Raw genomic sequence first — 22,546 nt, 5'->3', positions numbered from 1 at the left:
CCACTCTACAAAATGTTATTTTCAAGACAATTAAAAGATATAGCCTATATGAAACCGCAACACTTTAGTACAGGGACCAATTCTCACTATTAAGTAGTTGCTTATTAGCATGCATATTACAACCATATTGGATGTCCCATAGTACTTATAAAGCACATATCCTGCGCGACCATGTTCTGTGTTCTTAATCCTACCCAATACCTAAACTTAACAACTACCTTACTAACTATTAATAAGCAGTAATTAGGAGTTTATTGAGGTAAAAGTCATAGTTAATCCTTCATTAATAGTGACGACTGGACCTTAAAATAAAGTCAGGACAGTGGAACTGGAAGTGCTTAAAATGCTAAAATGCTAACTTGTTTCCAGATTGAGGCCTAAAACAGTACAGCATACCTGCAGCACTTTATAAACACCTGGTTTGTGTGTGTTTTATACAAATTGCTGCTGGCACTTCTTCACCTAATCCAAATCATTAACAGAATGAATTTATGTGTGCATCTGTTGTGAACTCGGTGAAAATTTGGCATTATAACTTTTTTCTCTTGCTTACAATTATGAGACTGAGTATGTCTGTACTGATCAGGTTCTGCATATTCATTCCACTCTAGAAACTCTTCAGATGTCTTGAAGTATAATTATGCAGCACTGCTTTTCAGTTTTCCCAAGAAAAGAACATTTCAAACATAACATACAAAAAAAAAAAAAAAAAAAAAAAAAAAAAAAAAACAGGCTAAAAACCTCAGGGTCCAGTCTTGTACTCTTAAACATTCATGATAATACCTCTACCAAAAAGCAACAGCTCCCTTGGGAACCATCCTGATTATAAAGATACCACCCTGGCATTTGAAGGCTTAGCAGATGTTGACTGAGAAAATGTCAGGCGACTTTCTTTTTTCAGTTTTGCTGTCCAAACTATTAATAGAGCATCAGTATCTGTTCTGTGTTCAAACCACCACTCACACACACACACACACACACACACACACACACCCAGAGAGACCTCTTCCATATATATTTACCCTGGTATCAATAGAGAGGCCAACATGTGCTTTTAAACTCCACTGCAGCGAGAGGGTTTCAAATATAGAGCCTTCTGCCTTTGGAGCAGTGTTGGGGCTAGTTACTCAAAAAAGTAATATATTACATGTTACATATTACTCTCAAAAATAGTAATGCCTTACTTTACTTTATTACTCCCTGGAGAAAGTAACTAGTTATATTACTAGTTATATTACTAGTTACATTTTTTTTTCTTAATTACTCTATAATTGCCTGAGATGCATCAGATGGAGGGAGAACATACAAAGGAGGAGTGTTCTTTAGGGTCTTTATTACGCCAACAACAGACTGGCACTGTCTAGCACAAATAACTACAAACAACCGTACTTGTGCAATCAAGTACAAACAAGTATTAACTTCCTGAATGTTTAACAAACACCGTCTGGTGCAAACAATCAGTAAATTTGATTGTCAATTTATAACAAGTCCAAACATATGAACTTCCTCAATGTTTAACAAACACTGTCTAGTGCAAACAATCAATTTGATTGTCAATTTATAACAAGTACAAGAACATATTAACTTCCTCAATGTTTAACAAAAACCATCTAGTGCAAAAAATCAATTTGATTGTCGATTAACAAGTACAAACAAAAAAAAATATTAACTTCCTCAAAAAAAATATATCCATAAATAAAAAAGACTGGCCTTACCAGCACTGTGTAGAGGAGAGGTAAATTGTTAAAAAGCAAAACACAGTGCAGAGGAGAGGTAGGTTGTTGAAATGAGTTAAAGCAAATACAGAAGACTCAAAGTAAATAAAAGGAAAAATACAGTTGGCATTTACTGTAATGCATTTTTCTGGTGCAAAATATGAGCTTCTGAATGTGTCAGCTTATTTGTCAAAGTAGTGGTTATACCTCATAAGGAGGAGTCTCTCAAAGCGCTTGTCTCCTAACCTGTTCCTCCTTGGAGTGAGAACAAGGCTTCCCAGGCTGAATAGCCTCTCCACTGGAGCACTGGATGCTGGTGCTGTATTGTATTTTAAAGATAAGTTCTTAATTCTGGGGAAGTTGTCTAGGACCCCCATCTCTGACCCAGACTTCAGGTACTCCATCACCTCCCTGTCTGGGCCAAAAGATCCTGAATCCTGCTCTTCCTCAAACACAAAAAAGTCATCCTCACTACTGCTGGATGCTGGACTAATCTGTGGAGGCCTGACCTCATGCTCCTCATTGTGGGGGGCAGCCAGGGGTGAAGCACGACACTCTGTTATCAGCAGATTCTTTAGGGCCTCTCTCCTGGTCTCTTCCCTCAACCACCTCATCTTGAACTTCGGCAGAGTGACAGCAGCCAGGAGACCCTCCCTACTGTCCAAAACAGAAGCAAAGCGGGTTTTGATGGCCTGTAAGAAAGAGATTTCTAAAATTAGATATTTCTCTTAAAGAGGAAAAACATACCTTCCTGTGGAAGGAGTTGACATGTAAATGATGCAACAGGCATATTGACTTTACCAGGTCTTCAGAAACACAGTACCAGTATACAATTCTTACATTCTCTAAGAGCCTATTTCAGTGTGAAATTTAGAAGACTGTGATAATGGAAGCATCTGTGATAGTGGAGGGATGTGCAATTGTGCATATGACAGGCTTCTCTCATATCACACAAAGTTACAATCAGTAAATCTTAAATACACACTCACAGCCTACCTGCACTATGACATCAGGCAGATTTTCCATCATCTCGGAGAGGCCGGGACGCAATGCCAAGGTCTTTGACATCAGAGACTCCAGTGTCGGTAATAGATTGCCATAATAACAATCATTTTCCCCTGGAATGAATGAATATGAATAAATGAATGAATTACTTGTTTGATTCAAATGTTTAACATTCAAAAAAAGGAAAGGCAAGAAGCCACAGGTTTACATTAACCTATACTTTATCTCACCTTGTAAACGGTCCAAAGCTTTTGTAAGCGGTTTTGTGACTGTGCAATACTCTACAAGGAATTTGTACTCTCGCTCGGAAAAGGCTCGTACACCTAACTGACTGCAGAGAGTTGTCAACTGTGGTCTGGATATCTCAGTTATTCGTGCAACTGCATTGTGGAAAGAGTTCCATCTCGTCACTGTAGGCACCATGAGCTTTTTTCCACAAAGGCTTTCCACTAGCTCTGCAGCTACTGTAGACCGGCTGGCCTTAGTCCAGAGGGCAGAGCACTTTGCAGTGGCACTTCTGTAAATTGTTTTGTTTGTCACTGTCAACCATTTTTCAATATCAACAGTTGATATCAAATTAAGTGTGTGCGAGGCACATCTTAAGTGAGGGGGGAGAGTAAAGTGTCCTGGGTCTTCTTGTTCCGTGGAGAGCACTTCTTGTACATCGGTAAATGACACTTCTTCATCCTCCCCTGATCCCTCGTCCTCTGAATCGGATGCTGCTGCTGGCTTGGGCTCATACTCCCTGAATGTGAGAAGTGCAAGAAGAAAAAACAAACTATAATGTGTGGCCTATTCAATTCAAATTTTATTTTTGTTATAATTGTGATTTTATAATATTTAGATATGAATCCAACTGAATCCAACTTGTGAAAAGATATCTTTCAGGTAGTCAAATAGCAAATAGCATATAGCACAAATGTTGAGTAAAAACATTAACAAACAGAATAAAATTACATTTGTAAAAAAAACCAAAGAAAACTATTATCTTGTTACAAAATTAAATGTTATTGTCTGGGGTCTCTGGAGACCCCAAAAAACAGGAGTGTAGACATAAAGAAAGACCATCAGAGGGTTAATGCAATCAAATTAAACAATTCATTAACTTATACATTTGCAAATAAGTACAAGTAAGTAAACTATTATTCAACTGACCTGAAAGCCTTAACAAAATTCGATCCATTGTCTGTGACGGTTGCTGTGACCTTCTCTGTCAGTCCATAAGATGAGTGAACCTGCTCAATTTCGGTGGCCACAATGTCATATGTGTGTCGTCCTTTGATTCTTTTGCAGGCAAGGGCTGCTTTTTCACGATGGAAGTTGCTTGGATCAATCCAATGGGCAGTCATGCCTATGTAGCTTTTGTTGTGACAAGTCCAGATGTCAGCGGTCGTTGACACATACTCAGTGCTCTCAAACGTTTTCTTCAGCTCACTTTCCATCATGGTGTAACATTTATCTAGGTACATTGCGAAGGTTTTCCTGTCGGAAAACGGCTGGTCTGTCCCTGCTATCGGTATTTTGCAGAGTATATTTCTAAAAGACAGCGATTCGACGGTAGAAAGAGGTAACATTTCTTCTACTACGTACGAGGCAACAAGCTTATTTATCTCGAATTTTGATGTTGGTAGTACTTTATGTTCAAATGAAAGTTTTTGCTGCTTGTAGGGCTGCTCGTTCATGTCACTCTGTCGCTTCGCAACGAGCTTGATGTGTCCGTGCTGTCGCTGCAGGTGCTTCTTCAAGTTGGAGGTAGAGTTACAAGCGGTGGAGAGCAGCTTTCTCCCCGGGCAGAGTGTGCACTTCACCGTCAAGTTATTTTCCTTCCGTTGAACATATTCAAAATAATTACTGAATCTCCACCCGTCGAAACTAGCTTTCTGTTGCTGGGAACCTTCCTCTGAAAACGAGCTTGCCGTTATTGACGCTTCCATTTTTCCCCATCTGTCTTTGAGGGTGCCGCTCTGCTGCTGGCTGCCGGGTGTCGACCAATCGGTGATGGTGAATGAAACCTCGTGCCAAACCCAGACCAATCACTGTTCCATTCATGCCCTCCTCCCCTTCGCTTCTGTTCTCTGTGTTGTGTGCGTTGTGTGTGATCAAGGTGCTACAGGCAAATGTAACGCAAGTAACTAGCTCGGGAAAACTGTAATAATATTACCATTTTCAGACGAGTAATGCCTTACACTACTAGTTACTGAAAAAAGTAATATTATTACAGTAACGCGTTACTTTGTAACGCGTTACACCCAACACTGCTTTGGAGTGATGGGTTGTGATATCCTGCAATGGTAAATCACAACACTGTTATGCTGTCTCATGCTTTTAGAGGAAAGAATGACGTTAAACATTCACAATCTCAACAGCATCGGTAGTTCTGTAAGTATTCAAGGGTTCAATAAACTGGAACAAACTGCACTTTCCTGTAAGATCCTGCCATGCATACCGAATTGTTGACTCTGAACTGAATCTGCACCATTACTTCTGTCAAAAAAAAAAAAAAAACAATAAAGCCACACACTTGTGCAAGCAAGCAAAACAAGCTTGAATGCGATGGGAATGCCTCCGCCGACTGATTCCCTCAGCAAGCAAACAAAAGAAAACTGAAAGGTGTTGAAAAAGTGACAAGCAATCTTCTACAGGTGCAGTTCTATGCCACAAGACAGGTCGAGCAAGTTAGCCATCATTTAAGTCGAAATAAAGCTATTTAGTCAAATGTGAAGTCGCCATCTGCAAGTGAGATGGGGAAACACACAGTACAAACATTAGTAACTTAAGCTGATGTGTGGCAAAGGCAGGGGTCTAAAGAGAGACATAGTGCCACATATTCCCATAATCCTACCATGCAATCTCCTATTTCTATGAAATCTGCGACTGAAGTTATTGGACATGAGGCATTAGTTTTTGTTATTTCAAATCCCTCTTCTGGTCTGTTCAAGTCATTAATTCCTCCGCCATAGCTGAGAGGAAGGAGCATTATTTTTGGCAGACATTCCCACAAGAAGCAAACAAACAAATCACCAGCAACAATACACTAACACTTATTATATTTTGGCCTGTTAAGCAATCATTTCTTTATTAATACATATTTATTAATATGTATGTTTTTTTTCTGTAATTTATTTCAATTAATCACATCTGTAGTTTTTTGTTTACACAACACTGAATCCTCAAATTAATTCATAATCAAAATGAAGAATGCATATTTTGAATTATATTTGTTTAATGTGAATCTCTTTAGTATCAATGCATTATATAATTCTATAAAATAAAAATTATAATATTAAAATGTATATATATATATATAATATTTATTATTTGTTATTTATTATAAAATGAAAATCTATTCCTATTTAACTTTATATTCAAAATCTATTGCTTTCAAGTATCTAATAGGCCTTAAATTATGAATATATTTTTACTTCAGAACACAATGTAATACAATTCAATTCAAACAAAATTATAACAACCTTCTTTAATGCTTAATTGTTCATGCTAAATAAGTCATAAAATCACCAGTTAAAACACTTAGTATTGAGTAGCTTCATTTAAACACATTTTACCATATTCAGACCCAATCCACAGAAAATCCCCTTAAACCAGTGCAGATAATGCAAAAAGTCGGCAGATTCTACACATTATAAAATCAGCACACAAATTACCATCCATTTCCAGAAGCTATTGGTTTGAAGTATCTCTGATGGTCACGCAGCAGCTAAATTGTGCTTAAAATGACGGCCTTTAAAGTCCAGTAGCACTGTTCTAATGCCCTGTCCCTCTCAGCACAAACTGACTTTTATAATCCAGATATTTATGTGACGTCTGTATTATGACCACAGAAGCAACACAGGATTAGCAATCATTAGCTGGGCACTTTCTCATAAACATGACTTGTGCTTTGATTCGAGCGCTGACAGTCTAAAATTGCATTTTATGATTAAAAGATTTTGGAAATTAAACTTCAGCTAGATGAAAAGCTGGAAGAAAAAGACTAGCGCTGAGCCGTCACTGTTGGCGCTTCTGCTCTCTAATAGCATTGCCATACTGCGAGTGCTGGACCAACCCCCAGTTTTAAATTTCACTGGGTAAATAATCCCTTTAATTAAACCTTCCCACCCAGGCATTTTAAAAGCTGACAACTACAAATAAACAGACATGCTATCAAAGATCTCCACACAACGGCCTACACACAGAAGTCTTAATCTTTATACATGGAGTTATTTTACCACTGGGAATGACTGAAAATCTCTACCTATAATTAAGAGTTTTAAAAGGAGAAATGAAACTGCACAAGCAATAGACTGCTAAATAATTCATAAACATAAATAAATCCAAATTACCGATGTCTATTAAAAGTCTATTAAGGCTTATTGCAGTGATTGATTAAATAAAATAACTAAACTACTGTAAATCTCTGCAGAATTATGGGTCACTTATTTTAAAATCTTTAAACCTTTAAAAAAATGCTTTTTGTTGTGATTGCATTATTTACACAATTGCAAGATAATTTACTGGACTGAAATAAAATAGCTAAAAGCACAAGAGAGACCATGGATGAATGAATGAGTAAATAAATAAATAAACAATAAATAAATGTAAATATAAAATGTAACATCCAATCCAGTATTTTAATATAAAAAAAAATTATGCAATAAAAAAATTACTAAAAATATATGTTTTACCAACCATCCAATATGAGTTTGTTTCTTCATTGAGAGAGAGAGAGAGAAAAAAAACAGTTAAGATAAATAATACTGAGAGTTTGATATTCATGCTGTCCTCTCCCTGACTGATACAGTTGTATGGGTGTGATGGATTTTATAGCAAGGGACAGATAAATTGCCATAACCTCCTTTCAAGAGCACATAAAATGCACTAAAGGGGCTCTGTTCTTTCTGCAGGCACAGAGTGAGTTGCCACCATGGATAGCCGATGGAGGAAATAAACAGCATATTTAGCATTTCAGAGTCTCTCACTCTGAAAAACCCCAATAAATTCAGCTAGAGTTGAAAAGCTGCTGACTGTGCTTTCACAGGCCTGACTGTGACAGCAGTTTGGAGACAGGGTGCCGTGCCACCTCTCAATTCATTACAAACCCACTGGAAGTATCTGGATAGATGAGAATGCACTGAAGGGCAAACATTAATGTTTGTCATGTCATGATATGAGACACATTTTTTATTCAAAGTGGCATAGTTGTAAGCAATGCATCTTAAAGGGATAGTTCACTTTCAGTTGCTGGTCCCCACTGAGATCTAAATTATGGAAAATAATCACTATATATGCAAGTCGATGGGGACCAACTGAAGGGGAACTATCCCTTTAAGAAGTGCTATAAAGCAACCATTTTTACCCCAGAAGTGTCATGGCATGGCTTGAAAGAAAGAAAGAAAGAAAGGACTGATGAATAAGATTCAGTAAGATTTGTTTTTATCTTTTTCAAAGAAGTCTCTTATGATCACCAAAGCTTAATTTATTTGATAAAAACTGCAATACTGTGAAATATTATTACAATTTAAAAACAATATTTATATTTTAGTGTATTTTAAAATGCAATTTATTCCTGTGATGCAAAGCTGAATTTTCAGCCTTATTACTGTTCTGTAATCTTCAATTATTTAGTTACTTAATTATTAATAGTGTAATATTATGAATTTTTAAAACTTATTTTTGTGGAAATCATGATTATTTTTCAGGACTTTTTAAATAACCGAATGTTCAAATGTGCATCATTTATCTGAAATGAAATCTTTTGCAATACTATAAATATATTTCTGTCACTTTTGATCAATTTAATGAGTCCTTTATGAATAAAAGCATGAAACTATTTTATTTTGTGTTTATAACTTTTTCTGTATAGGTGTAAAATACTGTAGCTTGTTTTTAAAAATTGTTTTGATGGTTTGCATTTTTGCATTTTGCACACACCCTGTTGGCTCACATCCTGTGCAGCTCTAAAGAAGGAAAAGACTCCTTGGTTTCATTTGTCTTTTAAAACAATGCGAGCCAGGCTTGTACTCGCCCTTTTGTCATGACAACCACCTCGGCCCTCATTCAACCAGTCACATTCTAGAGATATTTATACATGTTAAATAGTTCTCTCTGTGGATACAGTCAGGGACGTTGCAATTCAAATAAGGTACATGTGTCCTCTGAGCAAAATATAAAAATACACAAGGCATCAAGTCATTCCACTATTCATGATAATGAGCAAAACCGCTAAGTGCATTAGTGCATTCACGTGTACTGACAAATCGCTTAGCCAATTCCTGTTTAGTCTGTCACAAGTTTTACTGGCAGGTTAAACAGTGAAAAAAAGTCTCCAAAACTGATGGCCAGGGTAAAGATATCACTAGTTATGTAATCTGAACCAGATTTCACTCCAGTAAAGGAACTTTCTTAAAGCTTGGCCTTATCATACATGACAGCTGCATTGTCAATTTTACAGTGTTTATTAATGAAGTACTGTAATAGCAGTGTTGTATTTAATCAATCATGCATGCATAGCACATCCGAATGAGTATAAAAGAAAAGAGCAGTGGAATAGTGTATAGTAGCTTTGGTGAGTGTTTAGGGACCATTTGAAAGCACTTATCATATTTATTCCATGAATTATTCATTTGTTGCTTTTTCCACTAGCACGCACTGAGACGACTCGTAAGAGAGGAGGAAGCAATTGCAGGTAATTAGAATGGATATTTATTGATGGTAGAAAATACAGCGAAAGAGAATGATGAAGGCACTGTCCAGGATGTGGACAATGGTGACGGAAGGTCTACAGTGGCGTGAGAAGTGCTGGATGGTGAAGTCGGTGGTGACGGTGTAGACGGTCGATGGATGAAACCAGGAAGTGACCGGAACACTCACACGAAGACGACAACACGAACACAGTCCAGAACACTAACACGAGAGACGATAATCCAAACGCGAACTGCAGCATGAATGAGGATCTGACAACAGACAGAGAGAGAGGTGAGTATTTGTAGCTGAGTGGTGATGAGGATCAGCTGGAGCGAGACAATCAACACCCAGGTGACCACAATCAACTAAACGAGCACATGGAGACAACGTAAGTACAAAAACAATCACAAAACATGACACGGAGGAAACACTGGATTTCCTACCGTGACAGTACCCTCTCCCCTAGGACGTCACCTGACGTTCCCAGCCTGCTTTACCTGTAGATTGTAATCATCTATAAGGTGGTGATCCAATATGTCCCGAGCAGGAACCCAGCTTCTCTCCTCCGGACCGTAACCCTCCCAATCCACCAAGTACTGAAATCCGCGTCCCCTCCGTCTAGAGGCGGGGGGGGGGAACCGGGGCAGGCGGATTAAGACGGGAAGAAATCACCGATTTAATTTTGGACACATGGAACACGGGATGAATCCTCCTGTACGCCGGAGGAAGGCTAAGACGCACGGTTACCGGATTAATAATTTTGGTAATAGAAAACGGGCCAATAAATTTGGGAGCAAGTTTGTTAGAAACGGAACGCATAGGAATATTCTGGGTAGAAAGCCACACTCTTTGACCGACGACGTAACGAGGAGGCTTCGACCGGTGGCGATCGGCCTTAGCCTTGGTGCGCGACCTAGCCTGGAGCAGAGCTCTGCGAGCTCTGGTCCAGGTGCGGTGACACCTCTTGACTAGTGCGTGTGCGGAGGGGACCGAGACCTCGGATTCCGTACTGACAAAATTAGGTGGTTGGTACCCTAAACTACACTTAAATGGAGACATGCCCGTAGATGACACTGGCAAAGAATTGTGTGCGTACTCCACAATTGAGAGTTGCTGACACCAGGACGAAGGATTCTTGGAAGCTAAACATCGCAAAACCCTTTCGACATCCTGATTGGCTCGCTCGGTTTGACCATTGCTCTGGGGATGGAACCCGGACGAAAGACTGACAGTCGCTCCTAACAATTTACAGAATTCTCGCCAAAATTTGGACACAAATTGGGGGCCCCTGTCAGAAACCACGTCTGTCGGAAGGCCATGTATACGGAAGACGTGGTCAATGACAGCTACCGCTGTTTCCTTGGCTGATGGCAATTTGGGCAAGGGAATGAAATGAGTCGTCTTCGAGAACCGGTCCACTACGGTTAAAATCACCGTATTGCCCTTAGAGGGCGGGAGGGCGGTAATGAAATCTAGCGAGATGTGGGACCAGGGTCTCGAAGGGACAGACAGCGGTAAGAGTAACCCATCTGGAGGTCGATTGGAAGTCTTACCAATAGCGCAAACCGAACAAGCCAAGACGAAGTCGTGGACGTCACGAGCCATACCAGGCCACCAAAATCGTTGCATGACTAGAAACCTAGTTCTACTAACCCCTGGGTGACAAGCAACACTGGAACAATGACCCCACTGGAGAACGTCTGACCGTAACCCTTCCGGCACAAACAATCGGTTCGGTGGGCAACGAGCCGGGGGCGTTACCCCTTCTAAGGCAGTCAAAACCTTCGATTCGACCTCCCATCTGAGCGCGGAGATAATGATGGTCCCCGGTAAAATGGGCTCGGGAGTAGCAGTACGATCGGAACGCTCAAAAAGACGGGATAAAGCATCGGGTTTGATGTTTTTGGAACCCGGCCGGTAAGAAAGTGTAAAATCGAAACGACCGAAAAATAATGCCCACCGAGCCTGCCTGGAGTTAAGTCTTTTGGCGGTTCTAATGTATTCGAGATTCTTATGGTCCGTCCATACAATGAAGGGTACACCCGACCCTTCAAGCCAGTGACGCCATTCCTCCAGTGCAAGTTTGACTGCCAACAACTCTCGATTACCAATGTCATAATTAACCTCCGCAGGGGATAAACGGTGAGAATAATACGCGCAAGGATGAACCTTTTCGTCTGAGGATGCGCGCTGGGACAACACTGCTCCTACCCCCACCTCTGACGCGTCGACCTCCACTATGAATTGACGTGAGCGATCAGGGGTGACGAGAATGGGAGCCGAAACGAAGCAGCTCTTCAGTTTGGTAAACGCAGCCTCGGCTGCGTCTGACCACCTGAACGTCAATCTAGGGGAGGTCAAAGCGGTCAGAGGCGCGGCTAGTTGGCTGAAATTGCGAATGAAACGCCGGTAAAAATTGGCGAACCCCAGAAATCTCTGCAGGGCCTTGCGAGACTCTGGGGATGGCCAATCTGCCACAGCCTTAACCTTATCAGGGTCCATGCGAACACCCTCAGTCGAAATGATGTGTCCTAGAAAAGAAACAGACTGTGCATGAAAAACGCATTTCTCCGCCTTGACAAACAACCCATTCTCTAGCAACCGCAGAAGCACTCGTCGTACGTGTTGCACGTGTTCCTGGAGAGACGAAGAAAAAATCAATATGTCATCCAGGTAAACATATATAAACAGATCAACCATGTCTCGTAACACGTCATTAACGAGTGCTTGAAAGACTGCCGGCGAGTTGGTTAGCCCGAAGGGCATGACGCAATACTCAAAATGGCCTCTAGGGGTGTTAAAAGCAGTCTTCCACTCATCCCCCTCCCTGATGCGGACCAAATGATAAGCATTACGTAAGTCCAATTTAGTGAAAACAGACGCTCCCTGCAACCTCTCAAAAGCTGAAGACATAAGCGGTAAAGGATAGGTATTCTTTACCGTTATGTTGTTCAACCCTCGGTAGTCAATGCAAGGTCACAAGGATCCGTCCTTCTTTCCCACAAAAAAGAACCCCGCCCCCGCTGGAGAAGAAGAAGGGCGGATGAACCCCGTTGCTAGAGAATTGGATATATATTTCTCCATGGCCGCCGTCTCTGGAATAGACAAGGAATATAACTTGCCCTTAGGCGGAGAAGTACCTGGCAATAACTCTATCGCACAGTCATAGGGACGATGAGGAGGAAGAGAATCAGCCCGAGACTTACTGAACACCTCCCTCAGGTCGTGGTACTCCGCGGGCACGTTAGCCAAATCCACTGCTTCCCCCTGAAACACAGACTCAGAAACATTAACACCAGCAGACAAAAGACAAGACAAATGACATTCCTCGCTCCAGCTAACCACAGATCCGAGACGCCAATCGATCCTAGGGTTGTGTTTCTGGAGCCAGGTGTGACCGAGAACAATGGGGGATAGAGGTGAGACCGTGATGAGGAATGACATCTCTTCCGTATGGTTGCCAGCTGTGATGAGCGAAACCGGTAGAGTGGTCTGTGTGATGACCGGCAGTTTGTGTCCGTTGAGTGCAAAAGGTGCAATGGGGTGTTTGAGGGAGGTGAGAGGAATGTTGAGCTTCCTGGCGAATCTGAAATCCATGAAACTGCCCTCGGCCCCAGAATCCAACAAAGCGTGAAGATTGAGTGCGTGGGTAGACCACCGTAGACTCACCGGAAGGAGTGTCGATGTAGATGAGGTCTTCTTGGCAGAGATCCCACCCGATAGTAGCCTCGGTTTTACTATCGGGCTTGGTCTTTTACCGGACAGCGCTGGATGTGATGTTCTTGGCTGCCACAGTATAAACACAGTCCCAGGGATCTCCGCCTGATCCTCTCCTCCCGGGAGAGCCGAGCTCGCCCCACCTGCATGGGTTCAGAATCTCCAGGTGGGCTGACCGCAACTTCTGAGCGCTGACGCTGAGCCTCCGGTCTGGTCGCGAGAACCACTCTCCCCCTCCGTCTGTCGGCTTGGTCGAGTCGGTTGTCTATCCTGATGGTGAAGTCAATAAGACCATTGAGAGAAGTGGGAAGTTCAGCGGCGCGGATCTCCTGTTGGATGCGGTCAGCCAACCCATGCAGGAAGTGATCAATCAATCAATCAATCACCTTTATTTATATAGTGCTTTAAACAAAATACATTGCGCCAAAGCACTGAACAACATTCATTTGGAAAACAGTGTCTCAATAATGCAAAATGATAGTTAAAGGCAGTTCATCATTGAATTCAGTTATGTCATCTCTGTTCAGTTGAAATAGTGTCTGTTTTAATTTGCAATCAAGTCAATGATATCGCTGTAGATGAAGTGACCCCAACTAAGCAAGCCAGAGGCGACAGCGGCAAGGAACCGAAACTCCATCGGTGACAGAATGGAGAAAAAAACCTTGGGAGAAACCAGGCTCAGTTGGGGGGCCAGTTCTCCTCTGACCAGACGGAACCAGTAGTTCAATTCCAGGCTGCAGCAAAGTCAGATTGTGCAGAAGAATCATCTGTTTCCTGTGTTCTTGTCCTGGTGGTCTTTACAGGGGATCTGTATCTGGGGCTCTAGTTGTCCTGGTCTCCGCTGTCTTTCAGGGCAGTAGAGGTCCTTTCTAGGTGCTGATCCACCATCTGGTCTGGATACGTACTGGATCCGGGCGACTGCAGTGACCCTCTGATCTGGACACAGACTGGATCTGGTGGCCACGGTGACCTCGGAACAAGAGAGAAACAGACAAATATTAGCGTAGATGCCATTCTTCTAATGATGTAGAAAGTACGGTGTTATGTGAAGTGTTCCGGTTCCAGTTTACCTAATTAATGCAGCCTAAAAATCCTTTAACGGATTTGGATATTAAAAGCATATTAGTATGTTATGTGTATGCCAGGTTAAAGAGATGGGTCTTTAATCTAGATTTAAACTGCAAGAGTGTGTCTGCCTCCCGAACAATGTTAGGTAGGTTATTCCAGAGTTTAGGCGCCAAATAGGAAAAGGATCTGCCGCCCGCAGTTGATTTTGATATTCTAGGTATTATCAAATTGCCTGAGTTTTGAGAACGTAGCGGACGTAGAGGAGTATAATGTAAAAGGAGCTCATTCAAATACTGAGGTGCTAAACCATTCAGGGCTTTATAAGTAATAAGCAATATTTTAAAATCTATACGATTTTTGATAGGGAGCCAGTGCAGTGTGGACAGGACCGGGCTAATATGGTCATACTTCCTGGTTCTAGTAAGAACTCTTGCTGCTGCATTTTGGACTAGCTGTAGTTTGTTTACCAAGCGTGCAGAACAACCACCCAATAAAGCATTACAATAGTCTAACCTCGAAGTCATAAATGCATGGATTAACATTTCTGCATTTGACATTGAGAGCATAGGCCGTAATTTAGATATATTTTTGAGATGGAAAAATGCAGTTTTACAAATGCTAGAAACGTGGCTTTCTAAGGAAAGATTGCGATCAAGTAGCACACCTAGGTTCCTAACTGATGACGAAGAATTGACAGAGCAACCATCAAGTCTTAGACAGTGTTCTAGGTTATTACAAGTAGAGTTTTTAGGCCCTATGATTAACACCTCTGTTTTTTCTGAATTTAGCAGTAAGAAATTACTCGTCATCCAATTTTTTATATCGACTATGCATTCCATTAGTTTTTCAAATTGGTGTGTTTCACCAGGCCGCGAAGAAATATAGAGCTGAGTATCATCAGCATAACAGTGAAAGCTAACACCATGTTTCCTGATGATATCTGCCAAGGGTAACATATAAAGCGTGAAGAGTAGCGGCCCTAGTACTGAGCCTTGAGGTACTCCATACTGCACTTGTGATCGATATGATACATCTTCATTCACTGCTACGAACTGATGGCGGTCATATAAGTACGATTTAAACCATGCTAATGCACTTCCACTGATGCCAACAAAGTGTTCAAGTCTATGCAAAAGAATGTTTTGGTCAATTGTGTCAAAAGCAGCACTAAGATCCAATAAAACTAATAGAGAGATACACCCACGATCAGATGATAAGAGCAGATCATTTGTAACTCTAAGGAGAGCAGTTTCAGTACTATGATACGGTCTAAATCCTGACTGGAAATCCTCACATATACCATTTTTCTCTAAGAAGGAATATAATTGTGAGGATACCACCTTTTCTAGTATCTTGGACAGAAAAGGGAGATCCCAGTGATCCCACAGAAAAGTGATCCCACTGCGCCTCCTCGTTCCACTTACACTCCGCCGCCAGGGTGCGGAACTCGATGGCATAGTCGGATACGGACCTCTCTTCCTGGCGTAGATCAGTGAGAAGTCTAGCCGCCTCCCTCCCGGCGACGGAGCGGTCGAAGACTCGTCTCATCTCCACCGAAAGGGTGTGGAACGATGCACAGCAGCTGTCCTGGTTCTCCCACACCGCCGTTCCCCAGAGGGCAGCCCTCCCCGTCAGTAGTGACAAGACGAAAGCCACCTTCATCTCCTCGGTGGTGAACGTGCGGGGCTGTAAGGCGAAGTGCAGAGAACAATGTGACAGAAATGATCGACAAAAGTTTGGCTCACCCGCATATTTCTCAGGAATGGGGAGGCGTGGTTCGGGTTGGGAAATCCCTCCGGAGACGATCGGCGGTGTGGGTGGCGTGGGAGGCGCAGCGGGTGGCGGTTGTTGTCGATGTTGAGATGGGGAGCGATTGCCTGCTGCTTCCATGATGGTCAGATCCTACTGAGACGACTCGTAAGAGAGGAGGAAGCAATTGCAGGTAATTAGAATGGATATTTATTGATGGTAGAAAATACAGCGAAAGAGAATGATGAAGGCACTGTCCAGGATGTGGACAATGGTGACGGAAGGTCTACAGTGGCGTGAGAAGTGCTGGATGGTGAAGTCGGTGGTGACGGTGTAGACGGTCGATGGATGAAACCAGGAAGTGACCGGAACACTCACACGAAGACGACAACACGAACACAGTCCAGAACACTAACACGAGAGACCATAATTCAAACGCGAACTGCAGCATGAATGAGGATCTGACAACAGACAGAGAGAGAGGTGAGTATTTGTAGCTGAGTGGTGATGAGGATCAGCTGGAGCGAGACAATCAACACCCAGGTGACCACAATCAACTAAACGAGCACATGGAGACAACGTAAGTACAAAAACAATCACAAAACATGACACGGAGGAAACACTGGATTTCCTACCGTGACACGCACATATGCCAGATATCTAGAATCAAATTCAACTAACATGTAAATGCAAGTCATGAGATCACTCATGCTAGTAGTTCTATGGTGGTGGCAATAACAGCATTTAATTACTGATTTCCTGTATTTGTTTGATCAAATGTATAGAAAACATTCATACTGTTAAATATGACATTACATTTAAAAAAGAAAAATGCATTAATTCTGTTTTAGCAGTCATTACTCCAGTCTACAGTATCACACAATCCCATCAGAAGTCATGGGATCGCCAAACCAGTTTACAAACAGATTAAAGTGTGGCCAGAAGGATCATCAGAGGTTCTTCAGGACTGCTTCAACACAACTGACTGGGACATGTTTAAACAGGCTGCCACATGCACACCACTGACCTCCAGGAGTACTCAGAGACTGTCACTTCCTACATCAACAAGTGTATTGATGATGTAACGGTCATAAAAACCATCACTGTCCGGGCCAACCAGAAGTCATGGATGACAGGGGAGGTCTACAGACTCCTGAAGACACAGAACGCTGCCTTCAGAGCTGGAGATGAGGTGGGCCTGAGAACAGCTAGGGACAACATGTCCCGTGGCATCAGAGAGGCTAAGAGACAACACTCCTGGAGGATAGCTCATCAATTCATCGACAGCAGAGACACTAGGAACCTGTGGCAGGGGATACAGACCATTACGGACTACAAGCCCCCACCACGGACCTGTGACAACAACATCTCTCTGCTGAACGAGCTGAACACCTTCTTCGCTCACTTTGAGCACCAAAACAGACTCCACCTCCTCCCGGCGACCAGGTGATGACGCTGACCCCAGACAGCGTGAGGAGATCCTTCAGTAGGATCAATGCCCGCAAAGCTCCGGGTCCTGACAACATCCCTGGGCATGTACTGAAAGGCTGTTGTTCCCACATGTTTCAAAACTACCACCATCATTCCAGTTCCGAAGAAGCCATCTCCATCCTGCTTCAATGACTACCGTCCTGTTGCACTTACCCCCATCTTCATGAAGTGCTTTGTGCTAGTCATGCACCACATCAAGTCTGCCCTCCGCACCTCCCTGGACCCCTTCCAGTTTGTATATCAGTCCAACCGGTCGACTGATGATGCCATTGCCATTGCCGTCCACTCATCTGGAAAAAAAGGACTCATATGTCAGAATGCTGTTCATAGACTTCAGTTCAGCATTCAACACAATCATCCATCAATGGCTCATCTACAAACTGATTCAGCTGGGGCTCAACACTTCGCTGTGCAACTAGCTGTTGGACTTTCTGACTGGAAGACCTCAGGCAGTACAGGTCGGCAGCAACACATCCAGCACCATAACACTGAACACTGGGGCCCCCCAAGGATGTGTGCTGAGCCCCCTCCTCTTCATTCTGCTGACCCATGACTGCACACCATCACACAACTCCAACCTCTTTATTAAGTTTGCAGATGACACGACTGTGGTGGGTCTCATTAGCAACAAAGATGAGACAAACTACAGGAGTGAGGTGAGCTGCCTGGCCAAGTGGTGCAGTGACAACAATCTGTCTCTGAACGTGGAGAAGACAAAGGAGATTGTTGTTGACTTCAGAAGAGCACACACTCAGCACATTCCTCTGACCATCAACGGTGCGACTGTGGAGAGAGTGAGCAGCACCAAGTTCCTGGGTGTGCACATCACAGAGGACCTCTCCTGGACTGAAAACACTACAACACTGGCCAAGAAATCACAACAGCGTCTCTACTTCCTCCGCAAACTGAGGAGAGCCAGAGCCCCACCCCCCATCATGTACACCTTCTACAGAGGCACCATCGAGAGCATTCTGTCGAGCTGCATCACTGTGTGGTATGGCGCCTGCAACGCATCCTGCCGAAAGACTCTGCAACGTATAGTGAGAGCAGCTGAGAAGATCATTGGTGTCTCTCTCCCCTCCCTCCAGGACATTTATGGAACCCGTCTCACCCGCAAAGCCCTCTGCATCACAGGTGATCCCACTCACCCATCACACAGCTTTTTCAGCCTGCTACCATCAGGGAGGAGACTGCGGAGTCTCCAGGCCAGGACCAGCAGACTGAAGGACAGCTTCATCCACCAGGCTGTCAGGAAGCTGAACTCCCTCCCGAACCTGCTCCCCATCCCCTTTTCTTCCCCAGGCACCACTGAACTATGACCCCCCCCCCACACACACACTAATTATATGATGGCATGCACTAGTCACTTGTGCAGCATTGGTCTGCTCACTACCTCATTCGGCATGGAACTGACGTCATTCCACTACCTCATCAGTCAGTTAAATAAAATAACTGCTCTTGGTCACTTGTCACTTGTCACTTTAATCAGACTTAAGATATTTTTAATAAGTGATTTTTTTGAACTAAAAATCTTTTAACTGCACTGTTGTTCTCTTCATTGATTTGCACTATATCTGTCATTTGCCTTGCGCTGCTTTATTTAACTTTTTTTCTTAATTTTATTATATGTCTTTTTTTATCATTCCCTTATTGTAAAGTTGTATCTACATTTTATATTTGATTTGAGTTATTTTTTAGGCTTTAATGTTAATGTTATCTGTATGCACCGGGGTCTGAGAGTAACGCAATTTCGATTCTCTGTATGTATGTACTGTACATGTGGAAATTGACAATAAAGCAGACTTGAACTTGAACTTGAACTTGAAGTCATGCTTACAGTATATGTCGATTTGGTGGTAAATAAATATTTTATTTTCAATACTGAAATAGTTTGCTGCTTTAATGCAACCACATTTTTTATGTATTTATTTCTTTATGTGTGTATTTCTATTTGTATGTGTATTTTATTTTTTTATTTTTTTAAAGAACTGAATTTATTTGACATTTCACATTTCAAGGCAGGGATGCCAGGTCTGAGTAAAAAAAATAAGCTCGAGTCGATTGACCCTTTGCAAGGGCTTACTTGACAGGCAGTCTGAACAATCATAAAGCCAAATCCTACATTTTGTGTGGAAAACAAATCAGACAGAGTAGATTGAGTTATGTGGACTTAAACTTGTTGTGAAAAATGTTGTGTAGTTTCCGTGGTTAAAATAAAATACCTCCTAGTCTTTATTGCAGTTTATTTGGTGACTTAACTAGTAAAGAAGAAATACAATGGGTTCAAGTTCCACTTTAAGGTGCTACAGTGATCTGTCATGACAAATTAAAGATCCACAATATAGTATTTATTGTTGAAATTTCTTTAAAAAAGACCAAATTTCTAAGATTTTGTTTCATACCTAAATTAACCTGCTCCTGTTAGTTTCCTCTTTGCTCCGCAATGTATTTCTCACTGCGTGAGAACAAGATGTGTGGCATGAGAGCGGCATGGCTTGTCAGACATAGCAACAAATAAGGGAGGGCATGTCTTTGCAAAGGGTCAGTTGGTACTCTAAATTTGTCCAATTGCAATTCTGGGGGAAAATGGGGTTTAGCTTCAACAGTACTAAAATCGTCCAATTGTGTGGAAAATCACAGATTTGGCAACAAAGTTTCTGGGGTTCTCTGAAGTGGACATTATCTTTGATGGGTAAAATGATATAGTGGTGAACAAAAACTACAGCGAATATAGTTTTTCCCATTTGCCCCATTAACAAATAAAGTTTCCAAAGAGGAAAAGCATTTCAAGAAAAAGAGCAAAAGATGTCAAATTTGTTGTCAGTCCTATTGTATTAGAAATGCTCATATATTAGCATTTACCAGTTTTCTGTAATTTCACGCCAAGGTAATAAAACACAAAGTACAATGTTATAGATTTACATTAATTTTGCATATTTAAAAAATATAAAAAAAGGAAAATGATACATAGTGTGTATACAGTATAATATTATCATAGATTATTGTAAATTGTTATCCATTGTAAGTTCCTACCTAATACATTAACTGATGTCACTGAATTGAACCTTATTGTAAAGTGTTATCATTATTTCCTTATGATTCTTTTTTTTTTTTTTTTTGAGATGAAATACACAAATTACCCTTTCATAAAATCTCGTCGTGATGCACTTACAGACATAAGCAACAAGCAACAGGATGTCTCATTTAAATTCAGCAGCAGTTTCTCATTGACACACAACGATAAAGAGACGGGTAATGGAAAATAAGACACGACACATGCATTAAAGCTAAACTGATAACACTTTCTGGCACATTGAGAAGTGCAGGGAGAAGCACCCACCCCCTTCCCACCATAATACATCTAGTGGCACTAGAAGCAGCTGTTTGTGAAAGGCTGGGCTGTGCGATTCTGCCTCCTCGCTGCACAGCTTGTGGCTCTACTGTAAAGCAGCTCAAGCGTTTCCTTCCTGAGGGGGATATGAAAAAGCAATGGTCTCATCTTTTCCTTTTGTAACGGTTTCTCCGCAGATGTCTAATGATGTCTAATGAAAGCTGTGCCTCACAAAAGACAGTGGTTAACATCTCAAGACAGGGAACATGTAGGGTCAAGAAGAAGGGATTGGCTTCAAAAGATTCACGTCATAACAACTATCCTTATTTATCCCTAAAAGGTACATAATCATTAATGGGAAAATGAGTTGCCCCTTTAAGGCAGAAAATGCCCAAAACCAGCATTTCACAAGAGGAGGAGGGATACATTTATTACTAATTTATATTTTTCTTCTATTTAAGTTTTCAAGGTTTTTTTTATTTATTTTTTTTCCTTTAAGAAATTGTTATTTAAAATTCAGTTTGATTATTTTACATTTTTAAAAATGTAATACATTTTAATATAATATAATGCAACATTTAATTTTAGCCCACAGCCCTCAGTCACGTTTTAGGGCCCTTGTATTAAAAAGTTCAGGCACTTTTGCATTAAGGTTACTGCTATGTAAAAAAAATAAAATAAATAAATAAAAAGAATGAAAAACTTTACTGCAAACAGCTATACATTTTAAACCTTAAGTGTTAGAATAACTTTCCTCAGTGTTGTCACATAATCAGTTTGAATAAACTTACAATTTTAAGGCAGCATGAACACTCAAAATAGCTAAATAAATATATATAATTTTTTTTTTTTTTTTTTTTTGGCCATTATTTTGTCAACTTATTACTGTTGGTATTAAATATTTTCAATTATTCTTTTTGATATAATTTCTTATTCTTATTTTGGCATTAAAATTAATTGCCGTATTAAAAATATAAATTACATTTTTGACTTTAATAAACTAAATTAATTTAAATGTGGTTTTAGAATAGAATGGTCACATTACAATAGCAAAATGGGTTATTTTCTATTTCCACATATCATGATGACCATGAAGCACCTGTAATACAATAGCAGTAGGGTTTTGAAAAACGGGTGAGATTCAATAGTCTCTTCAGAAAGGGCCAAACATTCCTTTGAAGATTATCCTGTCCGCTACTGAAATGGCATTAAATCTCATGCATCACTCACAGTTCAAGGTGGGCAGTTCATTGGACGGTTCCTTAAGAAAATCCATCCAGCTGAATAATTGAAGTGTCTGAAACCCATCCATAAATATGCAAGAAGGGAATCAAAGTGTCTCAACCTCTCTCTTCCATCATTCTCCTGCGGGAGTCAACAGCACATCTGGGCTGCAGAGAAAGAAACACTCATCGTACAGCACTAAAGACCTCTGCCTCAGCATGATGGGTATTACTGAAATGAAATGCAATCTAATTAAATCACATCAAATGTGCTAATGGGTTGATAGCAAGATCTGTTTGTGCCACTGCTTCTAATAAACATTTAATAACCATGCAGCCGCTTTGATCTGTTTGATTAGTATAATATCCATAAAGCATGTACTCTGACTATCAGGCACATTGTATAAATTCAAAATCTGAAATAATCACAAATGTTTCACTCACATTTAGATTTAGTTTAAAAGTTGCAAAACTGATTCATCTCCAGTGTTTTCACTTTAAAGAGGTCATATGATGCAAAAGATCATTATTTTGTGTATTTGGTGTAACAGAACATGCTGACATGC

General features: G+C 41.2%; 1 protein-coding gene across 1 annotated transcript; it reads right to left on the bottom strand.

Annotated features, from left to right (window-relative positions):
• Positions 1-1,303: 1,303 nt before the first annotated feature.
• LOC113091639 (uncharacterized) lies at positions 1,304-4,877 on the bottom strand. Its single transcript, XM_026257219.1, has 4 exons — positions 3,876-4,877; positions 2,951-3,465; positions 2,712-2,833; positions 1,304-2,407 (listed from the first exon to the last, which is right to left on the bottom strand). The coding sequence occupies exons 1-4, from the start codon at positions 4,652-4,654 to the stop codon at positions 1,898-1,900; spliced, it is 1,926 nt and encodes a 641-aa protein (XP_026113004.1). The 5' UTR covers positions 4,655-4,877; the 3' UTR covers positions 1,304-1,897.
• Positions 4,878-22,546: the final 17,669 nt, after the last annotated feature.

This window comes from Carassius auratus, unplaced genomic scaffold, assembly GCF_003368295.1.
Source record: "Carassius auratus strain Wakin unplaced genomic scaffold, ASM336829v1 scaf_tig00214259, whole genome shotgun sequence".
NCBI classification, from domain to species: Eukaryota; Metazoa; Chordata; class Actinopteri; order Cypriniformes; family Cyprinidae; genus Carassius; species Carassius auratus.
The sequence above is the reverse complement of the archived record's forward strand: the minus strand, read 5'-3'. Positions and strand labels throughout refer to the sequence as shown.